Raw genomic sequence first — 22,909 nt, forward strand, 5'->3', positions numbered from 1 at the left:
TGCTCAGAGGGTTTCAGCCTATAAAAATCCTAACTGCGCCCCGTTATTCAATATTGGTATTGAAGTCTTGTCCTGAGCCGTTCGCTACCATGGCCATTGCAATTATTGGCGCGCTCCTTTTTATTATCAGTACTGGGCTCTGTGCCACAGAAGGTAAGTCCATCAGCAATATATGTCTTGACTTTAAAGTGAGTAAAACTATGAAACTTTGTTTGGGTGGAAAGGGCTTTGGTGTTTCATTAATTCCCGTCTGTGAGTCTGAACAACACATTTGTTATTAAAATTGCCCGGCCAGCTATGTAATGTGCTTAAAGGGTGGCTCATTATGTTACTGAATGTCCTGTTCCTACCAACTGGTCTTCATCATTTATTTTGAATTTGTCGTCTTCTGCCTCACTGTCCCCACAGCCAAAAACACCATTGCTCTGTGAGGCTTTAATTTTTATATTCCTGTCTCTGTAACCAAGACCCTGGCAACCAAACAGCTGCTAAAATGCCAAACTGGAGAGCTGCTGAAAAAAACAAACTGGAGAGCTTCCCCCCCCCCCCCCCCTTAGTGGCCAGTGCAATTTCAAGTTGCCATGAAGGATTTTGTGAAGCATGTTAACTCTTAATTCTGGCACCAATGGGGTTAAAGCTCTAGAGCAGTTCATAACAGTTACTATGTACTGTTTTATTGCTTTTCTAAAGGCTTTGCTTGTACCCTTACAGTTCACTCCCTATAACTCCCTGAACTCCCTTTTGCATGGCCTTGGTATAACATGCGTTTGTAAAGGGTATAAAAACCCTCCCATGTCAAATAAACTAAAAAGTAAAATAAAGTTGCATTCAAAAGAGTGTATTTTTACTACATATTAGACCAATACAATAGATAAAAAAAAGTTACCCAACCATTTATAATGTTTTTTTTTATCATTTTCCAAGGTAATCAAGATCTTCAAGGAAAATCTCTGAGCTTCGAAAAGCAAACATTTTCTAATTATGCCATCTTACATCCTAAAAAGCCTCTAAACCTGGATGCCTTCACCCTTTGCCTCCGGGTATCTGCTGAGCCCCCAGGAAACCGTGACATGATTCTGTTCTCCTACTTTGGCAAAGGAGCTGATCAACTGAATCTTTGGAGAGAGCGTGATGGCCGTTTCTCATTATACCTTGCAAGCAGTGTAGAAGGTGTTTTCTTCTCTCTACCCCAGATCAGCACATTTGGTACCCAACTCTGTGTAACCTGGGAATCTTCATCTGGTACCACTGCCTTCTGGGTTGATGGTAAAATGTCAGTGAGAAAAACATATCGTCAACACCACAAAGTGCCTGGAGGCGGCACTGTAATACTTGGGCAAGATCAGGATCTCCAAGGGGGAGGATTTGATGCATCGCAAAGCTTTGTGGGTGAAGTCACTAATGTCAATCTGTGGGATTATGTTCTGCCATGTGAATTCACCAGTGAGGCATTTGCTTTGGGGGGAAATGTTATCAACTGGGGGGAGGCTCAATGCAAAATTGTAGGGGAAGTAAAGATGTATGAAAGTGGTGGAAAGTACATAGAAGAGCAAATTGTGGAGTGAACCCCGACATGCAGACAGGGTGAGGCCTTTATTCTGGAGGGCAGGCAATTTCTAAATCAGCAATTCCTTACCTGTAAAGCTTCAGCTTTCGTGGAACTATATCTCCTAGTTCCAGCATCCCACTCACAGCTTTAACAACACCTGTAATTAATTGTTAATGTATGTACTGAAAACACCTAAGCATTGCTATTTACTATAATTCAGGGGTACTTAGATTTTACTGATGTGATGTGGTCTACTTTTAGTGATGCTGTCCAATCAAGAACTTCCATCTCAATGACAGGATTCTGTTACAGTACCATGGAAAATATAGTTTAAATACATACATACATTCAACTATATGAAAATACCATTATCTTTCATGTTTTTGCCACTAGTATTCCCCTTATGCAGCAGACCCAATGCTCGCTCTTCCCTACAATAAACCCAGCATTGCTCACAGTCTTGTTTTATCATAATGCTATGTATGATTTCCTTTTGTGATTGCAATATTAATGCGGAATGTAATTCTTTTTTGATCACCCATGTTCTATAATACAATAAAAAAGGCTTATGCTTATTATCATTAAAACTGACTGGTTTCCTTGTTCTAAATCAGGTATCCCCAACCTTTCTTACTCGTGAGTCAAATGTAAAGACTTGGAGAGCAACACAAGCACCATGAAAGCTCATGGAGGAGCCAAATAAGGGCTAAGATTGGCTATTAGGGGCCTCTATGCACACTATCAGCTTACAGGGGGCTTTATTTGGTAGTAAATCTTGTTTTTATTCAACAAAACTTTAAGGCCGAATAAGACCATGACTTTCTATTTAAAAAGCAGATCAGACGTAGGATGAAGAGGAGGCAAAATGTACTAAGCTGCTTAACTTCAGTTGACTGGGTCAGCGGTGGGCTACTAGATTAGGCCTTTTAGGGCCCACATTTGGTAAAGTGCAAAGTTGTGAACAACACTTGTTGCCTTTAAGGCTAAATAAGTAACCGCAACTTGCTATTTGGAAAGCAGAGGAGGAGGCAAAATATGCCGAGCTGCCCAACTTTGTTCAGTGGTCGGCCTCTGTATTAGGCCTTTTAGGGCCACATTTGCTAAGTGCACAGTTGTGAGCAACACTCATGAGTGTTTAAGGCTAAATAAGTAACCCTGAATTGCTATTTAGAAAGCAGAATAAGGAGCAGGAGGAAGGGGACAAGAAATATACTGAGCTGCCCAAATGCTGCCAGGGGCGGGCTGTTGGATTTGTGCTTAAAAAGGGTGCATTTAGGCACACACAGGCCTTGAAGTGAACTAAATCAAATCTAATTAATGTGTAAAAACATTTTTATGATTACTTGACAAAGCTGTCTTTAAGCATTGCATGAACCATTTTTGAAGTCATATAAGACTTATAGACACACTTATTTAAGCCGCACACCTGTAACTGTTACATTCTCTGCACTAGTGGTGCAAGCCTTCCGTAGGACTGGCAGGTCCATATCCTCAATAGAACTATTTTTGTAACAGAGCCGCACACACAAACATATGCAGTCGGGGAGCTTACCCCATTTATTGTTACCACCTTGATCAATGTTTCGGGGGGGATACACCCTCCCTTCATCAGGATACAATTCAAAGTGCACACCATACACTTCAAGGTGGCCAAGGTGATAAAAATAGTTCTATATAAGACTTATAGCACATCCAAAAAAATTAATCTGTTGTGATCTTTTTTCTTTATAATAAAATTGCACCAGTGATATCAATGATAGCTGCCTGCCACATCCCTCCCCTGGGGCCACATATTTGCCCTTTCCTCCCAAGGCTCAGAAGCCCTTATAACCCCCAGGCTCATATGACCTTTTATCCCTAAAATTCCTTCCTGGCTTCTCAACTCACCCTCCCCCCTCATCTCTGACCCTCCCCCAATCCCTAAATGACCCCCTCCTCTGGCTATCCCAAATACTTATTTGGGTCATCCACCCATCTATATACCCCCCCCCAATCTCTCCAAATCCCCCTCAGATTTCTCCCTTTCCCCCCTAATCTCAGCTGGAGTACCCCCAGGCCAACACCCCCAACTCTTCCTGTTTCCCATCACTGGCCATTTTGTATGCTTTTTGGGTAGATCTCCCTTTGATTTCTTCATCTTATGCTTTCCAAATAGCAAGTAAGTAATTTGGGGCCACTGGGGGACTTCCCGTACTTACTGGATGTTTATTTTTTATTTCCATAACCTCTAGCTTGGAAACTTTATTTAATTCATTCAATTCAAAGATTATTTGAGCATTAGAAAAACTCAAGTTACTTAGAGATTACAAAGAAAAAAAAACCCATGTGAGTTTTGAAAATGAGAGATTAAAAATAATATCATAAACGAGATTAAAAAAAGGGCTGAGACTAAATGAGTTTGGAGACTTACAGACACTAATAAATCAGGCCCTCGTTTTAAACTTGTATCAGCCTGTCATTTTTTTTTTTTGTGGTGTAAAACTGTAACTGCACCAACTGCCAGTGGTGGTCTAGTGGGTGCCAGCAGGGTCGGACTGGGCCGCCGGGACACCGGGAAAAATCCCGGTGGGCCCCGGCCCTAGTGGGCCCCAGCGGCCCAGTCCGACCTTTGCCGCCGCTCCCCGCTACTGACTGTTCCTCCCCGACGCGTTCAATTTATACGCGCTCGGGGAGGACGTCAGGCGGGGGCCCTTCGGGGGGGTTAGGGGGGCCCTTGGGGGGGTTAGGGGACGCGGCTGGGGCACCTGCAGGGCCCCTGGGGCGGGAGCCCCGGTGGGCCCTGCACCCCCCAGTCCGACCCTGGGTGCCAGTCTGATGTTATAAGGAATGTATAGCTATATATACAGCCCCCCAAAGGCTGATGGTCTGAGTTACGTGCACCAGGACCTAAAGTTGCTGTTGTTGAGTCGGCTCCCAATATATCTTATATATAAAGGTCATATTCACTGTTTCCGGGGAAATATATCAATTCCCACATTTCAGCAAAAACAGCAAGGTAGAGAGCTAATCTCACAACTAAATATTAATTTGGGTATTCTCCAGAACACTTACTTGGGCTCCTAAGGACAGAATTGATAATCCATACATTGGTTTAAAATGAATACAAAATAGTCCCAAAAAATTTGAAAAACCTATAGGCAGTGACAGGGATTGTGTATCAACAATTTATAGCTGAACTGGAGCTTCTGTCAACCTATATATATATATAGTACAGGTATGGGATCCGTCAAATGGAAACCCATTATCAAGAAAGCTCTGAGCTACAGGAAAACTATCTCCCATGGACTCAATTTTAAGCAAATGAGGTTGTTCACCTTGAAGTAAACTTTTAGTATGATGTAGAGAGCGTAGAGACAATTGGTCTTCACTTTTTATTATTTGTAGTTTTTTAATTATTTCAGTTTTTGTTCAGCAGCTCTCCAGTTTGGAGTTTCAGCAGCTATTTGGTTGCTAGGATCCAAATTAACTTAGCAACCAGGGAGTGGTTTGAATGGAAGATGGATATATGAATAGAAGAGGACCTGAATAGAAAAATTAGTAACACAAAATAACAATAACAATTAAACTGTAGCTTACAGAGCAATAGTACTTTGGGCTCGGCGGTCAGTGACCCTCATATGTAAGCTGCAAAAAGTTAGAAGAAGAAGGTAAATAATTCAAAAACCATGAAAAAGAAATAATGTATACTAATTGAAAAGTTGTTTAGAATTGGCCTTTCTATAACATACTAAAATTTCCTTAAAGGTAATCCCTTTAATAAAAAACAGCATCTTCTGTTCTTGATCCCAACTAAGATATAATTAATCTTTATTGGAGGCAAAACAAGCCTATTGGGTTTATTTAATGTTTAAATTAGTTTTTATTGGACAAAGTACGTAGATCCAAATTACAAAAAGACCCCTTATCTGAAAACCCCCAGGTCCCATGCATTCTGGATAACAGGTCCCGTACCTGTATAATTGTAATCTCTTGTAGTTGTGAAGAGTTTCAGGCTTAAGGTAACCATACCTAGACCAATAAAAAGGACAGATACCGCCATATACAATATGGCCACCTATTAACTGTTCTTTTTATTCAGGCCACCAACCTGAATGTATCTGCCTATACACCATTCACTGGCCGACTGACTGGTTGGGATCATCCATCCAACACACAAGTACTGAAAATTTGTTTTTTAGCAAAATAGAAAAAAAGAAGTCACATATATTCCTCCTCAGTGAAGATTTAGAAAACATATAGAACAAGAGTTCATTAATTCATAAATAGGTTCATAAATAAGAAAAGTAGATGCCGCACTCACAGGTCTTATTGAAAAATAAAGAAAATTGATTGTGTCAAACTAACGTTTCGGCTGTGTCCACAGCCTTTCTCACTTTGAGAAAGGCTGTGGACACAGCCGAAACGTTAGTTTGACACAATACATTTTCTTTATTTTTCAATAAGACCTGTGAGTGCGGCATCGACTTTTCTTGTTTTCTCTAAGTTTTTGAATACTGCACCCAGGCACCTGTGACCCTATTGAAACGTGAGTGCCTGCTTCTCCTTTTCATGATTTATAGGTTCATAAATAGGTAATTCTGTTTTCCCCGAAAAATGGGGGAACAAAGTCCATTAGGAATAATGATTGGTAAACAATGTTGAAGTAGGAATGGAGAAAATGAACTACTGACCTTGTTTGGGCTGAACCAAAATGTTGTTTTTGTTTTACCAAAATAAGAATGTTTAGAGCCAATGGGTGAAATCAAATTGTCTTTATTTTTCAATATTGTACTTAGGCTTTTAAATGTTTGGTTTCATTTTTACAATCAGAATGAACATGTTACACAGTAAAATCAGTTAAACAGAGCTCAGAATACTAAAATACTATTTTCAAGCACATGATCTGGCCAGACTACTGCACATGTTTCCTGGATCAGATATGAGCATCTTTTGGCTCTGAATCTTTTGCTGAACTAAGACTCCCATCATCTTTAACCAATGTATCTCTAGCTGCAGAGTGATAGGATATCAGCCACAATATAAAGCTACAAGTGGCCACTACAAACCATACAAGAGTGGCATGAATTTTATGGTTAACTCCCTTTCCTGTGTTAGTGGGACTGTCAGATACTAATAATTAATTGAACAGAGAAAGAGATTACCCAATCAGTTATTACCCAATGTGTTATTAACCTGAGCTGATTTCATTTTAGACTATTGTAACATTCCCCCTGACTATGTAAGATAATGAACTCCAATCAAATATATTGCCATTTTGAATTTCTCTCCCCTTGAACAAAGATTTGAGAGACCTCAGGGGCAGAACTTTGGTCCACATCTGAAGGTCTTTGATTTGGCCCAAATAGCTTTGGGTCTTATCAAAGCCTCCACCAAAAGAATCTTGATCTTGACCCAACAGGACAAGTCCGCCTGAACGCACAGTGTGCTTTCGGCGATACACCTTTGTGGCTGATCGTCTACCATTCATCCAGAGTTCAGTGCGACCGCGCTTGGACTCCCAAGTCACACAAAGATGGTTCCATTCATCTTTAAATTTCATTCTTGGGAATATAAGGCCATCTCCGCTCATGTATAGCCCTATTCTCCCATCACGCTCAATCCAAAGGTTTAGCTCATCGTAATGCAGTGTACGGTATGAAAATAAAATGGTTTCTCGATTTTCAGGAACATTCAAGAGCAACTTCATGCAGAGCGTAAAAGCTCTGAGGCTCATTGCTTTATCAGGTAATAGATTTACAAAGTTGGTGTCACTTTCTTTTGGGAACATTAAAGATGTGTTTGTAAGATCTAAAAAAGAAAAAAAAAGTTAGTAAACATGCAACTTTTAGGAAAAATGTATGATTTCACACAAATGAGTTTATACTAATTCATTCCATCAACTGTCTTTTGTTTTGGTATTGGCAACAAAAAGCAGCTTAAAAATAAGCACCAGGCCCTAACCCACCCTCTCCCAACTCAAACCCAGCAAGAAGCTGCCATGTCTTATAAACTCAACCTACCCACCTGATGTCAACGGATTGGGTGGGGCAGGTGAGAGTATATAAATGAATGACAGCAGACAGGCAGCTGGAGGAGAAAAAAAGTTTTCCAGCCCAACCCACAGGAAAACCCTCCCTGCCCAACTATGACAAATGTGAACAGGGTGGGGCAGATGTGAGTTTATAAATGAACTGCAGAAAGCCAAAAGAGGAGTGGTGAACGCTGATGCGATGGTCCATGAGTGTTTTGTCGACCCAAACTCACCCAACCCACGGGTTTCATGGTGGCCCACACTATCCCAGTTTTCAACCAGCTGCATAAAAAGTGTTTTTTTTAATGAAAAATTATGTTGCAGCAAAAGCTTAAAGTGCAAAAGTATTTTCTGAAATGGGAAATTTATTGAAATTGGAATTTATTAAAAAAAACTGTACGAAAAGTCAATAGAAATAACTAGTAGAATGTTGTCTCTGTTTAAAGGGCTTTGCTCTCTGGCTTTGGAAGCTATAGTGTTCTGGAAGAAACAGTCAAGCCACAAGATCCATTCCAGTAGTCCAGATCACTTATTGGAAGGCTGTCCTGTGGAAAGATAATTAATTGTATGGAAAATGGTATATGGTCTCTCAGATCAGGTCACAGAGCAGGAAGGCTGCCTGCCTGTGTTAGAAACTCCCAGAGGGACTTGGGGTGCTGCCTGCCACTGCAAGGAGCAGAGGGAGCTGTGACCAAGTGACTGAGAGTGTCTGGGAAACTGAGCAGAAAGCCAGGAAGCTGAAAAATTCCCCCAAAGAAGTATTGCGAGTACAGGGGTGACCACAACCATTGATGTTTTTTTACTGGTAGTCCACAAGGAACTCAACTAATGTGAGATGGTAGCGCCCAGAGGGCAGGATTTATTTTTATGATTTGAGTTCTGTATGCTGAAATGGGCACCCCTGTGTTGAATAAACTGCCTAAAAGCGAAAAAAGTGTCTGTTGTGGATCCCGCAAGTTTACAAATATATATATATCATCTTTATTTTTTTTGATGCATTGCTAAAATGGCAAAGGGACACCCTCAGTTTAGTGAGTTTTCTGTCTACCAGTTTAATTCCCAACTAAGAATACCAAGAAATAGTCTTCTAAACAGTTACTTTTTGTGTGTCAGTAGAATAGTTTCTAATAATCTTGTATGAAAAAAGTATGATGGAAACGGTCACTAAATTTACAGAACGTTTGTGATCATATCATGCCTTATTGATACAGTCAGGTAAAGAAGACCTGCTTTTGTAATAACATATAATGGGCCTGATTCACTAAAGGGCGATAAAACGTGCGCTATTCTTATTGTGCGCTAAAATTTTTACCGCCGCTTAATTTTGGCGATTTTTCGCACGATTCACTATAAGCATACTCGCGCTTTTTTACGCGTGATATTGCAAGCGTTATTTAACTCGCGAAAGACTATTTCAATGCGGTATTTGCCTGTACATGCGCTAAATTACGCGAATAATCGCCGAATATGAATGGTAGCATAGAAATAGTGTATAAAAATTGTCATATAAATGGTGTATATAAATATTAGCCACATATAAATAGTAGATGCTTATAAATAGTAGCCACTAGTGATGAGCAAATGTGTTCTGGTTTCTTTAGTGAAAAATTAGCAAATCTTTCGAAAGATCCCCGAAACGGCAAAAATGTTGTGCGGGCAAAAAAATTGTTGCCCGTGACTATTATTTTTTGACACTTGTATCAATTTGTGGATGTGCGGTGAATTTTTGCGTGGCGAATTTTTTCATGCGTTTTGCCATTGGCGGATTGTTTTGCGAAACGCATGAAAAAATCCGCCGCAAAAAAATTCAACGCACGTCCAAAAATTTGCTGCGAATCCATGCCTGGCGAAACATTTCATCACTTGTAGCCAAATAGAAATAGTTGCGCAAATGAACGCACGCCATGTTAGCCATACACGCCAATACTTGCGGAAAATTACTGTATTAAAAATGACCATTTCGCTGCAAACTGGTGGCTGCGTCACTCTGGGGGAAACACAGACTTGAATAAATAACACTGTAAGTCCATATTTTATTGCAAAAAATCATTTACTGTACTTTTGTATAATTTTTCGCCTGCCTGTAGTAGGTGTTAATTTTCGTATAGCCGAATGCGATATTTAGCGCGCAAAAGTTATAGTGAATCATGCGATCGTATTCTTTTCAGCGCGGAAATTAACGCAAAACGGTAAAACTAGTGCGAGTAATACCCCATGCGAAAATGGCGATTTTTCGCACGCGATAATACTATGGTGAATCGCGCGCAAGTTATTTTGCGTTTTTTAACGCGAAAAAGCGTGCGATAATTTTTATCGCCCTTTAGTGAATCAGGCCCAATATGTATTCCAACACGGTCAGCTCTATTGTCTAAAGCAAAAATTCCCTACCTTTTAAAAAAAGTTCTTTGGGGGTGCCAAATAAGGGCTTTTATTGGTTATTGAGTAGCCCTATGGCTGCAACATGTTGCTCCACAGCCACTGGTTGGGGATCACTGGTCTAAAGGCATTGGCTGGTCTTACAAAAAAGGTATGTGGTTTTGTTGGTACAATTGTTGTACATTGGTACAAGCAGTGACAAAATTTGGAGTACATCTCACTTGATATTATATATGTACAATGGATCAAGAAAACTAATGGTCAGAACAAAGATGGCAATAAATATCTGCAGAGGGGGGAACAAAACACCAACTGATAATTGTGCTTTGGAGAAAGCCCCATAAACCCTGTTATAGCTGCACTTTAATAAGCACTTAAGGCTCAGTATATTTATCCATAACATTATATTGATTGGTATACGTTGACTAGCAGTGTTTTTGGTTTATCCAGGGGGCACAATACATCCAATCTGACATGCACTTTTCCTACTTACCCATATTAATGTTTGATATTTCCACATCTGAAACCAAAATATTGAATTAGTTGATACAGCACCAGCTTAATAAAACATGTTATATATCTGGTATGCAGAAGTACAAGGGCAATAATGGGCACAAGGGTGCTTCTGCTCTGAGTCAGGCTGTACCTTGCTCTGGATAAAAAGGTGGTATGTGGTAAAGAGCACAGAATTAGAAGGTGCAGGCCTGATTTGTGTGTAAGGGCCCCATTAGGCCCTGTGTCAGTCGCCATCCCATAACTTGTGCATCTGAATAACAGACATTTTAGGGGATGGGTAAGGGCTTACCTGTGTGCCTCCCTTCACTCTTCATTAATACAGCGCTGCTAAATGCCTATGTGCCTCCCCCTCCCCCAGCCCTCATGAATACAGATCTGCAAGAAGTGCTTTATTCATGGTGGCAGGAGGGAACACAGAGATCTGTAACAATTCATTTATCTGGAAAGACAGGGTGCAAAGTGCAAAAAACGTCAAACTGCACCCATGTTTCGCAATTTGCACACTGTCTTCCCAGTTGTATTTGCCTCCTAGAGTGTCAGTGTTACCTTTGTTAATTAGCATGCATACGGCATTTGTACTTTGTATGTATTTTACTTTTGTACAAAGTTTTTTGGGTGCAGATTATCTTTAACTGGCATCTTAGGCCCCAGTAAAAGGTTAGGCATGCCTGTTTGCCAATTTGTTTGCAGATCAGGACTAGACTGGTGACAGGTTAGGGAAAAATCAGAAGAACAATGTCCAAAAGAGTCCACCATGCTTTGAAGGTACATCCTTGCATGTCCTTCATGCATATAGATTTCCACTTGAAGGTAAAATACAGACTTTGCTTAATTTATGTTACTGTAGATGAAATCTGACATTAGCAAGAAAGCCTTGGGATATAACTGTACAGAAGTGCTCTTATCTATGTTGGTGAGGAGCCAAGAGACTGCCTCTATCCCTACCATATCAATTTATACCCAGTGGAATGTTCACTGCAGCACTGCGGTGCAGTACAATGGATACATTAATTAATACATTAACTCTGCATTATCATGACAATTTTGTCTCAATTTTCGTGAACCACAGGAACTACATCATCACTGACAGGAATGACCTCATCACTTGCAGTAAGACATCACTGCCTATCCTGGAGAGGTACCTCTGAACAGTAAAGTAAATATATACTACACATATAGAAACAGTAAAACTCATTTACATTAAAAAGAGATTTAATTCAGTATAAAGAAGACTGATACAATATATGATATGTAGAATATATCAAATCAATGGCATATTCTGTATGTAGCATGAATTGAATCGATTAAGGTGTACTACACAGTGGAGAAACAACTTCTTGTAGCCCCAGGTGCACACTGTACCCTCTGCCCAGGTAAAACAATATCAATAGTGAAAACAGCAGCACTTGAAAATAGTGACTTTTACTTTAGTGCAAAAGGCAATGTTTTGGGCTTCAATCCAGCCATTTATCAAGCCTGGCCTGGCTTGATTGAAGCCCGGAACATTGCCTTTTGCACTTAAGTAAAAGTCAATATTTTCAAGATAACCGGAGTGCTGCTGTTTTCAATACTGATATATGTAGCATGAGTTACTTTTCTCTAAATGTTCAAAATCACATCTGAATTCAAATTCTGAACAGTGTCGGACTGGCCCACCAGGATACCAGGAAAACTCCCGGTGGGCCCAGGGGTCAGTGGGCCCTCCTACTCCTGACCATTTGGCCTACTTCATGGTCATTCCCTACTTCTGAATGGGAACAAAGAGGAGAAATAGATAGAAGAATAGATGCTAGAATGTAAATAAAAATAATAGAAGAATAAAGAGGTTGGGTGAGGAAAGGAGGAAAAATATGTTGGAGAGTGGGCCCATGGTCTTGAGGTTTCTGGTGGGCCTCTGGGGTCCCAGTCCGACACTGATTCTGAATACAATCAAATTAAAAAATGACATGTTCATTGCTGTCTTACCAGACTCCAAAGAATGTGGTGCCTCTGTTTATTTTATTTTTGCAGTTAATATGTCAAAACATATACAAATATGTAGCATTACTTACTTTTCCATAATGCTCAAGATCACATTTGCTTTTCAACTACAATTATATTTGAAATGTAGGTTAATTGTTGTCTTACCAGGCTCTATAATATACGGTGGCTCTGGTTTATCTTCTGCAAACAACAAAGGGAAAAATATGTTTTATTTTTGCACACCTGCTTTTTCTTTATTTGAAATCTGAATGGCTTAGACAAACACTACAGTGAGCAGCAAGGCTAGCAAAAATGACCCTGGTTGATCAGTAAGATAATAGGGGTAATTTACAATGTCCCACACAGTGTGCAAAGTGTAAAAAAAAGGCCTCAATCAGTCATTTTTTTGCACTTTTCCCATTGATTGGGGCATTGTGTAAATAGCTGCAGGCCGCTGCGATCCATTTTGAAGACCTGCAAACTGCTGTTTGAATCTAGTGCGGCTCACTATGTGCTAGTGCATTATGCCACACTAGATTCAAAAGGGGCTGGCAGGGGAAGGCATGTAGGCATTGGCCCTCCTGCTCCCTACCTGCAAGAAAGTGTAGCCTGCAACGGGGCCCTGAACTCACCGCCTGGTCCAAGGTGGTAAGTATAGATCAACAACCCCAAGGAGGGGCATAAATTCTGTTAAATGAGCACTAAAGGGCACTCTCTTGCACTTGTACCCCCCAGGCTTGTAAATAATGAGGCCAATATAATGATAATAATGAGGCCAATTTACAGTAAACAGAAGAATCATCTAAACCAATTGGGCCTATCACGGTCAATCAGTGACAAATAAGACCAGTGACATCCCAGTTATCCATCTGCATGATGAAACAGAACTGGCCTAGGGTGCCACCTGAAGAGCCACTTTAACTATGTTTGTCATGGTACTGAACTGGTCAGATTCCAAATGGTACTGTAATGTATGGTTACTCATGCCACATTGACCTCAATTGTAATGTGTAATTCTAAAACATTTCTACAAACCTTACATTTGATAAATTATGGGAATGTTTTGAAATTCATCAGAACTGATTAGATGATGATGTCAATAAAACATTATACGTTTCCATTGAATAATATAAATGTAAAGCACCATTTTTATATCTTATCATTTTAAATGATGCCACAAGTATCAACCGAATTTGGAGATATCTTAAGGGCCATAACTCTGTGTTTTAGAAGGGGCTGTTCTTCAAGCAGCCTGCAAATTTTGCCCCTCCTTGACATAAACTGACTGGCAAAGCAATAGTCTAACAATGTAATTTAAACATACCATATACGAAAATGTAAGTATAAAACTTGTCTAATTGTTCTGCTGTTATCCAATAGCGACTGTACCTTCAATAATTGCTTCAAGTGGATCAGCAAAAACCTGAACTTCACATAACGTTAGGAACTCCATTCTGTCTGGGATTGTTACAGTGACATATCGACCCTCCATCCCTTTGCAGTTGAAGGATAACGTCTCCTCATAATCCATCTTGAATACAACACCACACCTGAGAACACAGATTATAGATGTGAAACACTGGGCAAATTTGCTATAATGAAGTAACATGGCAACCAAATTCTTGCTGCATACTGAACAAAGTAGAGACAAGTCATGGGGGATTTTATATGCTCTTTTATTCTGACTCCTGAGGAAGTGTGACGTTTATCAATCGAAACACGTTGAGTTTTATCTTGATATACCTGTATCACACTACAACTCTGTAAGTAGCCTGCACTGAGCAGGATTCTTTGTAATAAATGTTTTTATACTATTTTTTGTTCTCTCTTGTTTTACATCTACTTGAGGACATGCCCACTGCTTCTATCAACATCCCTATAGATATCATTTGGCATACTGAATTTTGGGTCTGGTGAGTGTTCTGTCTCACCAAACTGAGGTGGAGGTGGATTTTTTATCACAGTGTAAATCACTTATCACTTTAAATCATTTATATTGGGTATAAGTGCACTAATGGTTTTTCATGTTGTTTTAAAAACTTACTGCACTATATTTTGATATTTTTGCTTTTTATCTTTTATGCGCTTCCATCACATGTTTCATAGCATGTTTAGCTGCTTAACTATTAATGTTTAGTAAAGGTATGGGATCCCTTATCCGGATACCTGTTATGCATAGAGCTCTAAATTTAATGAACGATTAAATTATTTTAGCAGACTTTAAGGTACGTATTATGGAGAAATCTCTAAAATCAGTAAAATCCTGGGTCCTGAGCATTAGATAACAGATCTATCTATAGCAGTTATTACACACGATGAAATGGATGCTGAATAACGTGATACATTTTACTGACAACTGCAAGATTTTAAAACAACGTACTATTATTGCCATTGTTTTGAGATACTTGTACAGCATCATATAATATAATGAATATTAATCCTGTACCTGGGATTGTTAATTCCCCCATCTTCTTTAGAATTTCCAATTCGGATTTCGGCCCCATTGATTCTTTCTCGGCAGCAGTCTCCTCGGTTGGTGATGGCCACGGAGTGCACACGCATTTTGCCTCTCATGTCCAGTTGCCACCAAGGCTGTATCTGTTTGTTAGTGTGGCTGCAGTCTCCTTCCATATAGTTGCTGGATAGGGACCCATCGATGGCCCGTTTGGCTTGCCCTCTTTGGCCATAATAGCTTGACTGATAAGGAATACCTTGCGGAGCTACATTCTTTGCTAAAAAAAATAAAAATGGCGTATATGTTAGTACTAACATAACGTCTCCCAAGGAAATGTGAACATACTGTGTCTAGACACATACATAGAAAAATAATAGGGCTCATTTCACAATGTGAAGGAGCACAAACAGCCCATGCATGGTCCCAGATTAGTGATTATTGGCAGTGCCTAACATTTTTTCTCAGTCAGGTTTCACTGCATTTAATTATATTATAGGAATATTTTTGGTAGCTGTGGTGTAAGGTGGAAGAAAGACTTGAAGTTGCCAAAAAGAAATTCGTATCAAAATTATCTCTGATACAGATTCATGGTCTTAACATGCTAAGCCCACCTACTGTATGTTCAAGATATCAAGCTAAATTTGTGTCTGTGTAGTGTTTTTCAGGACACTCAGTTTCTTACCACAATACAAAAAGACTACAGGGAGTATAAGTAATCCTGAAAAAACATTTTTTGTAAAATTTCTCAGGGTGCTTTTCTAATAACTTTTGCAATCTACCTTCATTATTTCTTATTTTCTGTTTTGCCACCTGCGGGTCAGTTCCTGTAACTGTACAGTCAGATAGATATATGTTCAGAGGGAAAATGGAGAAGTGTACTGTTGTTTCCGTGCACAGGAAGGAGATAGGAAAGGTCCTCTGAGGCTTCTAATCCATTTCCTTGGTAAAGCAACATCAGAATACTTCAATGCTTTTCTTCTGAATATATCTCTCTTACTGTACAGTAAGTGGAACTGACCAGCAGGGGGTGTTGTTGTTGCCAAAATCATTATATTGGTTAATAAAAACTTAAATAGCTCTAAAACTGAAAAAAATAATAATGATTAACTATAGATTGCAAAAGTTCTGTAAGGAGTGCACGGCACCGCCTCCAAGATGGCCCATAGCTGCCACATGGGATGTGGTGCTGGTGCATTGACATCATCATGTAGGAATGTGATGTCATCATGCCATGACTGGTGCAAAAAATTATCTTGTTGGAGTTCCTACTGTCTGCCTGCTACCTTTATTTACTGAATACTTGTTACTTTTGACCTTCAGACCCTACCCTCTGCATACAATGATTTTTTAGATGTTTCAGTAAGAAATCTGCTGCGACTTTTGTTCATCATTGTCTATACGATTGTCCCATCGATCTTCTTCCTAGATCCATGCCCCCTAGAGGTAGTACTTTTCCTTGTATCCTGCTGAAACCCAAGTAAAAGAGTACATATAAGATAATCTTTAACATGGGTTTATCCAGCTGTCTACTTCTCCTGCCAGGGCTGGGTTCTTCTTTGTGGAAAAGAAAGATGAGATCTTTGCTCTTGTATTGGTTACAGAGGTCTCAACATGACTATTATAAGTAAAACACTTTCCTCTCATCTCAGAACTATTCGGCCAATTGAGGGGGGCTTGGGACACTAAGCTAGACCTCCATGGGGCATACAACCTGATCCAGATAGGAGAGGGGACGAGTGCAAGGCAAGGCACCAGGGACAGGCTTTATGAGTATCTGGCAGCACCCTTTGGACTCTGTAATGCACCTGCTGTTCAAGAATTCGTCAATGACATCTTCTGGGACAATCCATGGTCGTCTGCTTATAATCCTTGGAAAAACGAGAATATCATATAAGTCTTAGATGATAATCTTATTTTTCCAAGGACATAATCAGCTACAGAGCCCAGGTGCGAGATGTGCTTTCTCAACTGAGGAAAAATTCTCTCCATGCTTAACAGAACTGTGTTTTTCTGCCAAAGTCTCAATTCAGGATCGGCCCCTCCCTACCAGTACCAAGGCCACGCAGAGATTTTTTGGCTTGGCAAACTTTTACAGGCTATTTTTAAGATATCCCCCTCTCTCATCAATCCTATCTTCTATGCAAACTCCCATCAGCTGTGAAACTCTCTCAACTGTATTTTCTTTTATATTTTTCGTACTCATGGTTTTCCAGCGAATTTTTTTATAGAGGTTCCCAATTTCTTTCTAAATTTTTGTGTTTTCTGTGCAAAGCTCCTAGCATCACTCTCCAATTTTCTTCTGCCTACCACCCTCAGTCAAATGGAGCTACTGAATGAGTTAACCAGGCTCTTAAATTTTTTTTAGATGCCATGTGTCTCTCTGCCAGAGAAGACTTGGAGAGCAACACAAGCATCATGAAAGTTCATGGAGGTGCCAAATGAGGGCTAAGATTGGCTATTAGGCTGCCTCTATACACACTATCAGCTTACAGGGGGCTTTATTTGGTAGTAAATCTTGTTTTTAAAACTTGCCACCAAGCCATGAATTTAAAAATAACTCCCTGGTTTGGGGACACTGAGAGCTACATCCAAGGGGCTGGGGCAACATGTTGCTCATGAGCCACTGGTTGGGGATCACTGCTATACAACATAGCGACTCATATGGAGGCCTATGAAGCTCAGCAGGCTCACATAGGGCAAGTCCTAGAGACCCTAATGCTGCTTTGGTGTCTGGAAGTCCCCATGCCATAGTGGTTGTTCCACCTCCCATGGCAACAGTCAAAGAACCCCACAAATTACCACCTCCACGCTACAACAGGGATCCTAAGGCCTATAGCCTGAGCTTTGGGAACTAGTGCCTCATACAATTTGAACAGCAACCTTCTCACTATGCTTTCGAACAAGCTAAGGTGGGATATGTCATCTCCATGCTGGAGAGCAAAGATCTGGAATGGGCATATCATCTCTGGGAAAAGAATTCTCCCCTAATTAATGATGCCAAAGCCTACATTTAGACTTTCCTGACCATCTTTGATGCCCTGACCATGTAGCTTCACATCTCATGCAAATCCACCAAGGACACCGCAGTGCTGGCCAGCATGCTATAGAACAATGAGCTTTCTTACCCCCTCAATTTGGACTACCTGACACAGCTTCCTCTTTGGTCCAGACTTCCACCCTGGTAATGGCTGACGACCTTGACAAGTTCTTAGAAAAGTACCCTGAGCAATTTTAAATTAAATTTTTTCAGGTTTACGTTTGTCTTCCAATGAAACAGAGCTTAGATTGTTAGCTCCTCGGGGGCAGGGACTAATGTGAATGATGAATAAAAGCTACAAAGTGCTGTGGAATATGCTTCCACTATATTGGGGGTCCCCAACCTTTTTTACCCGTGAGCCACATTCAAATATCAAAAGAGCACAAGTATGAAAATTTACCTTCGGGTGCCTAATAAGGGCTGTGATTGACTATTTGTTAGACCCTATGTGGACTGGCAGTCTACAGGAGGCTTTGTTTGTACACCTAGGGGCACATTTACTAATCCTTGAATCCGAATCCCGAATGGGAAAAAAACGGATTGGAAACAAAAATTTTGTGATTTTTTTTCATCGCCGTCGTGATTGTTTCGTATTTTGCGCAACTTTTTCATCGCCGTTATGACTTTATCGTATTTTGTGCAATTTTTTCATCGTCGTCGCGATTTTTTCGTATTGAGCAATTGTAAACGGTGGAAAAACCAATCCGGCGACAAAAAAGTTGCGGAAAATATACGATAAAGTCGTAACGGTGACGAAAAAGTCACACAAAATAGGAAACAATCGCGACAGCGATGAAAAAAAACGCAAAAATACCGATCATTACGAAAAAAACGCATTTAGCTGCTTTAGGACGTTCATGGATTAGTAAATGTGCCCCCTAGTTTTTACAGAACCACAACTTTACAACAATAGGCCACTAGGAGTAACATCCAAGGAGCCACTGGTTGGGGACCACTGCACTATATAAATAATTAGGATTATATAATAATATTAAAACACTTTACCTCCATGATTCTCTTTTTGCTGCTCAAAATCACCATTCCACTCTTCATCTAAAAAACAGAATTTATATAAATTATGAATTTAGTGGTAACATTTAGCACATACATTACACATATACACAAAAATATTATAGTGAAAAACGTAACAATAGAAATGGTTTCATTTATTTTGTTATGTTCTTTCACTATGATATTTTTGCTGCATCTGAGATTTTTATATTTATTTTTATGTATTATATTTACTTTGTTATTGTATATGTTGTATATTGTATATGTCAGTTGTATATTGTATGGTGTGACCTCATGCTTAAACAATTTGGCTCCATTTTTTGAATAAGGATATTTAGATGGGGGTTGTACACTTTAGAGGCATCTTGAGAAAGGTCTGAATATGTGACTAAAGCTTCAATTTTGCACAAATACAGGATAATATACATTAGGCGCTGTTTCCATTCCATGTATTTCTGAGCACTATTGGGTTTACGCCATGCTGTTTTTGTGGCCTTAAGGATTGGAGATACAAATTATAAAAGTTCCCTTATATGTAAAACCCCAGGTCCCAATCATTTCAGATTACAGATTCCATACCTAAAGAATTAGGTTTGGCCTACTTACATGGTGTTTCCTCTGGTAAGCCAAAAACCTGTACTTCACATAGTGTAAGGGACTTTTCACTGCCTGGTAGAACAATGGTCACAAAACGTCCTTCCATTCCATTGCAGTTAAATGAAAATGTTTCCCCAAGACCAATTTTGGAGACAGTTCCACAGCTGCCAATGGACAAAAACCACAACAAGTATTAAGTATAGGTACAGGTTTTTAGCCCTACAAATGTTTGTTTAAAGAGTAAATGTGCAGAAAATGCTCGCCTTTTTTACTTTTTAAATGACATTTAGTTACAGTTTTACCTGTTACGTCTTTAACTTCAAAATATATTTTTTTTTTATAAATGAGCCATTTTTGAAAAAATTAGATTTTAAATTAAAATAAATGATGATAAAAGCACACACTACCTCAGTGAGGCAACATTTTTAGAACCTTTTTGTTACTTTTTATTACTTAATTTTCTATTGAGCACCTTTAATACTTATCCCCCTACGATTCAAGGGGAGGAATGCCCTAGCAAGCACATGTCATGTAAATTGCAGTTGGTAAAATGCTAATATTTTCATGACTAGTATGATAAATTCAAGTATTAAATTCAGCACAGACCCTGATGTTTGCTTTCTGAGCAAAAAAGGGTGTTCCAAGTCTCCTTTTTACTGATTTGGTCGTCATTATGGCCTCCATGCTGTCTTGCACCAAATCCATTGAATTAGTACTCAACTCATTGTATCTGTATAATAAATTATTGTTGTTAGGTTCTGTGTGAATATAAACAATTACAAAGTACTTGGGTCAAGGTAGGCCCGGTTTTAGGCCACAAAGGCCCGGGCCTAGGGCAGCACAAATTTAGGGGCGGCATGCCACCCAAGCCGAAATGAAACTTTGCGGGGAAGGGGGGCGGCCTTGGGCGTCGTATTAATAAATCCGGCTCTGGGTCAAGGTGCTACTGCAAATCCTACAGATAGAATATATTTCAGTTATTGTCTATGCAACCAAAATTGCCTTGACTTCTATAACCCATCAACATAATCTTAAATAGCAGACATCACAGCTTTTTACTGAAGGTGAAACTTCCTTTCCTGAAATCTTTAAACTAATAACAAAATGTAATGCTTACACAGGGTTTTTCTTCCAGCTGAATGCTGATTCTCCTAAGCGAATCTCTACTCCATCAAGCCCTTCGCTGTGGCCGTCTCCTCTGTTGGTCACCGCAATTGAGAAGACCTTATGGACTGAATTTAAGTCTACAGTCCACCAGGGATCAGTTTCCACTGTTGTTTGAGCACATTGCTTAGCCGGATCTTGATTCCATAGCTTGCCATCTACAGCATTTTTGGCGTCACCTTTTTCAGCAGTGCTGGACTGATATGCAGCTCCGTGCAGAGCTACATTAGGTGCTAAAGAGCAAGATTTATTGTGTCAATAACAGCCTTATTGTCAAGAAAGTACGCTAAGAAAATATATTTAGCGTTTAAGAAACCATTTATATGTAAAAATGTACTAGTGACATGCAAATCACTTTGTGGATTCTAGGTACAGTGCAGTTTAAGGGGGTGATTTATCAACGGTCAAATTTTTATTTTTTCTTCAATAAGAAGCAAAATTGAATTTTGGTATCCAGAACTCAAATGTTCAAGATTAATTAAGAGCAAATAATCCAGTAAAATGTTGGCATCTCAGAAGCTTTTGAGTTCATGTTGAAGTTAGTGAGAGTTGTCCTAGGCAAAATGTATGCGCTTTTTATAAGTCGAGTTTTTCAAAAAAATTTTTAAATTATGGGTAGAATACAAATTCAGTGCATTCAGTTTTTTCCCACAGTATTATGAGATCAAATTTTTTTATAATCTAATATTTTTAATAATTATGCAATTATTAAATTATTAAAAGAAAACTCTTAAATGTACAAATTCAAAAATTGATAAATAAGCCTCCCCATGTCAAGTTGGACAGAGACAGACCAAATGGACTAGTGAAATAAAGTTCCTTTCATATTTCTCCATGGGCGAGTAATGGGCTTATTCATCAATAATTGAGTTTGTGAATTCGAATTTGTTTTTCTAAATCGATTAAACTCAAATATCGAATGCTCACCTATTTATTAATGTGGTAAACTTGTGCGAATAAAAAAACTGTAATGTTCGAATTTTCGAGTTTACAAACTCAAATAAAACTAGTATTGAAACTCGAATCGAACATGTGGCTTGACTTTGCCTAAGACAACCCCTATTGACTTTATAGAAAGTCGCAATCTTTTAGATGACAATGTTTTCAATATTTAGGGGCCAGATAATATATTTACTGTATATGTATTCCAACAGGGCAACAGGACCCTTCCAGCTAGCAGGTATTTAGCTGGACTTCCTTACTGTGATTAAGCTTACAGACTATTTCATGGGGTGATAATATGGCTGTACAAATGAGTGTCAATTATAAAGTTTACAAAAAAATAGTGGAAAGTAAAGTTTATTGAAGTCATTGGTTACAGTTCTGTAAATGGCACCCTAGCCAACTTGCATGTAAACTGAAAAGCACGTTTAGTTGTATTTTGACCAATTTTGTAGAAATGATAACTAAGACAGATTTATTCATTTGATATTTTATAGGAAATGTATTTAAACTGGCCAAATAATCCTGTAAATTCAGTAAAATTAATAGGAACATCTGGTCCATTCAATTCAACTGCTATTTAATGAGAATCTAGTCCTCAGGCCCGTAAAAGATTGACTGCTCTGATATATCAAATCCCATTGTAGACTCTATGGTAGATTCTATGAATGCTAATGTCTTTCTTTGTATGCTGAACCTTTCTGCTAGTTACAGAGCTCATTTTTAAAAAAGCTGATGGGTTAAATACGTATAAAAGAGAGAAATCCAATGAAATATAGTAGAGGTTTGTGTTGAGATCTAATGGATTTCTGAAATGTCACCCACATTCAGTCGATTAATATAATACAAATGGAGTAGGCCTAACTAAACTGGTCAATGTAAGTTTGATTTTGTTTTTATTGCTAAAACGCAGATAATTCAAATTATGGTTCAAACACTTGACTGATATTTATTAAGTGCAAAAAACCTAAAAACTTGAATGCAAAACTTCAGCATCTAAAAGCTTGCAAGCTTATATAGAAGTCAGTGGGAGTTGAATTTTCAATTCAAGATTTTCAGGTATTTCGAGTTTGTAAACTCACAAATTTGAAATGTTTTTTTATTTGAACAAGTATTTATAAATAATGCGAATTAGAAACTCAAAAATTGATAAATAAGCCCATAAATGTACACAATTATCATATTGTTTATGTACTATCTTCACATTTAATTACTGGAAATGTCTCCTTAGAGTTGTCAGGGGCAGACGTTGGTATAATCCTCGTGCCTTACAGAGAGGTTTCAGTTCTA

The 22,909-nt window shown here is 39.0% G+C and overlaps 2 protein-coding genes across 2 annotated transcripts in view; one reads left to right on the top strand and one right to left on the bottom strand.

The window, feature by feature from the left end:
* The first annotated feature begins 64 nt into the window (after positions 1 to 64).
* On the top strand, positions 65 to 2,136 carry crp (C-reactive protein, pentraxin-related). The gene is given in 2 exon segments (NM_001006707.1): positions 65 to 153; positions 925 to 2,136. Coding segments are annotated over 2 exon segments (705 nt in total). The 5' UTR covers positions 65 to 89; the 3' UTR covers positions 1,566 to 2,136.
* A 4,149-nt stretch (positions 2,137 to 6,285) lies between these two features.
* ptx (pentraxin) overlaps positions 6,286 to 22,909 on the bottom strand; it is a 38,515-nt gene continuing 21,891 nt past the window's right edge. The window contains 8 exon segments of the mRNA NM_001195618.1: positions 6,286 to 7,336; positions 10,429 to 10,455; positions 12,579 to 12,614; positions 13,803 to 13,963; positions 14,860 to 15,145; positions 18,911 to 18,958; positions 19,523 to 19,677; positions 20,631 to 20,910. Of these exon segments, the coding sequence (NP_001182547.1) occupies positions 6,738 to 7,336; positions 10,429 to 10,455; positions 12,579 to 12,614; positions 13,803 to 13,963; positions 14,860 to 15,145; positions 18,911 to 18,958; positions 19,523 to 19,677; positions 20,631 to 20,910 (1,592 nt within the window). The 3' untranslated portion in view covers positions 6,286 to 6,737.

Source organism: Xenopus tropicalis, chromosome 4, assembly GCF_000004195.4.
Source record: "Xenopus tropicalis strain Nigerian chromosome 4, UCB_Xtro_10.0, whole genome shotgun sequence".
Classification (NCBI taxonomy): domain Eukaryota; kingdom Metazoa; phylum Chordata; class Amphibia; order Anura; family Pipidae; genus Xenopus; species Xenopus tropicalis.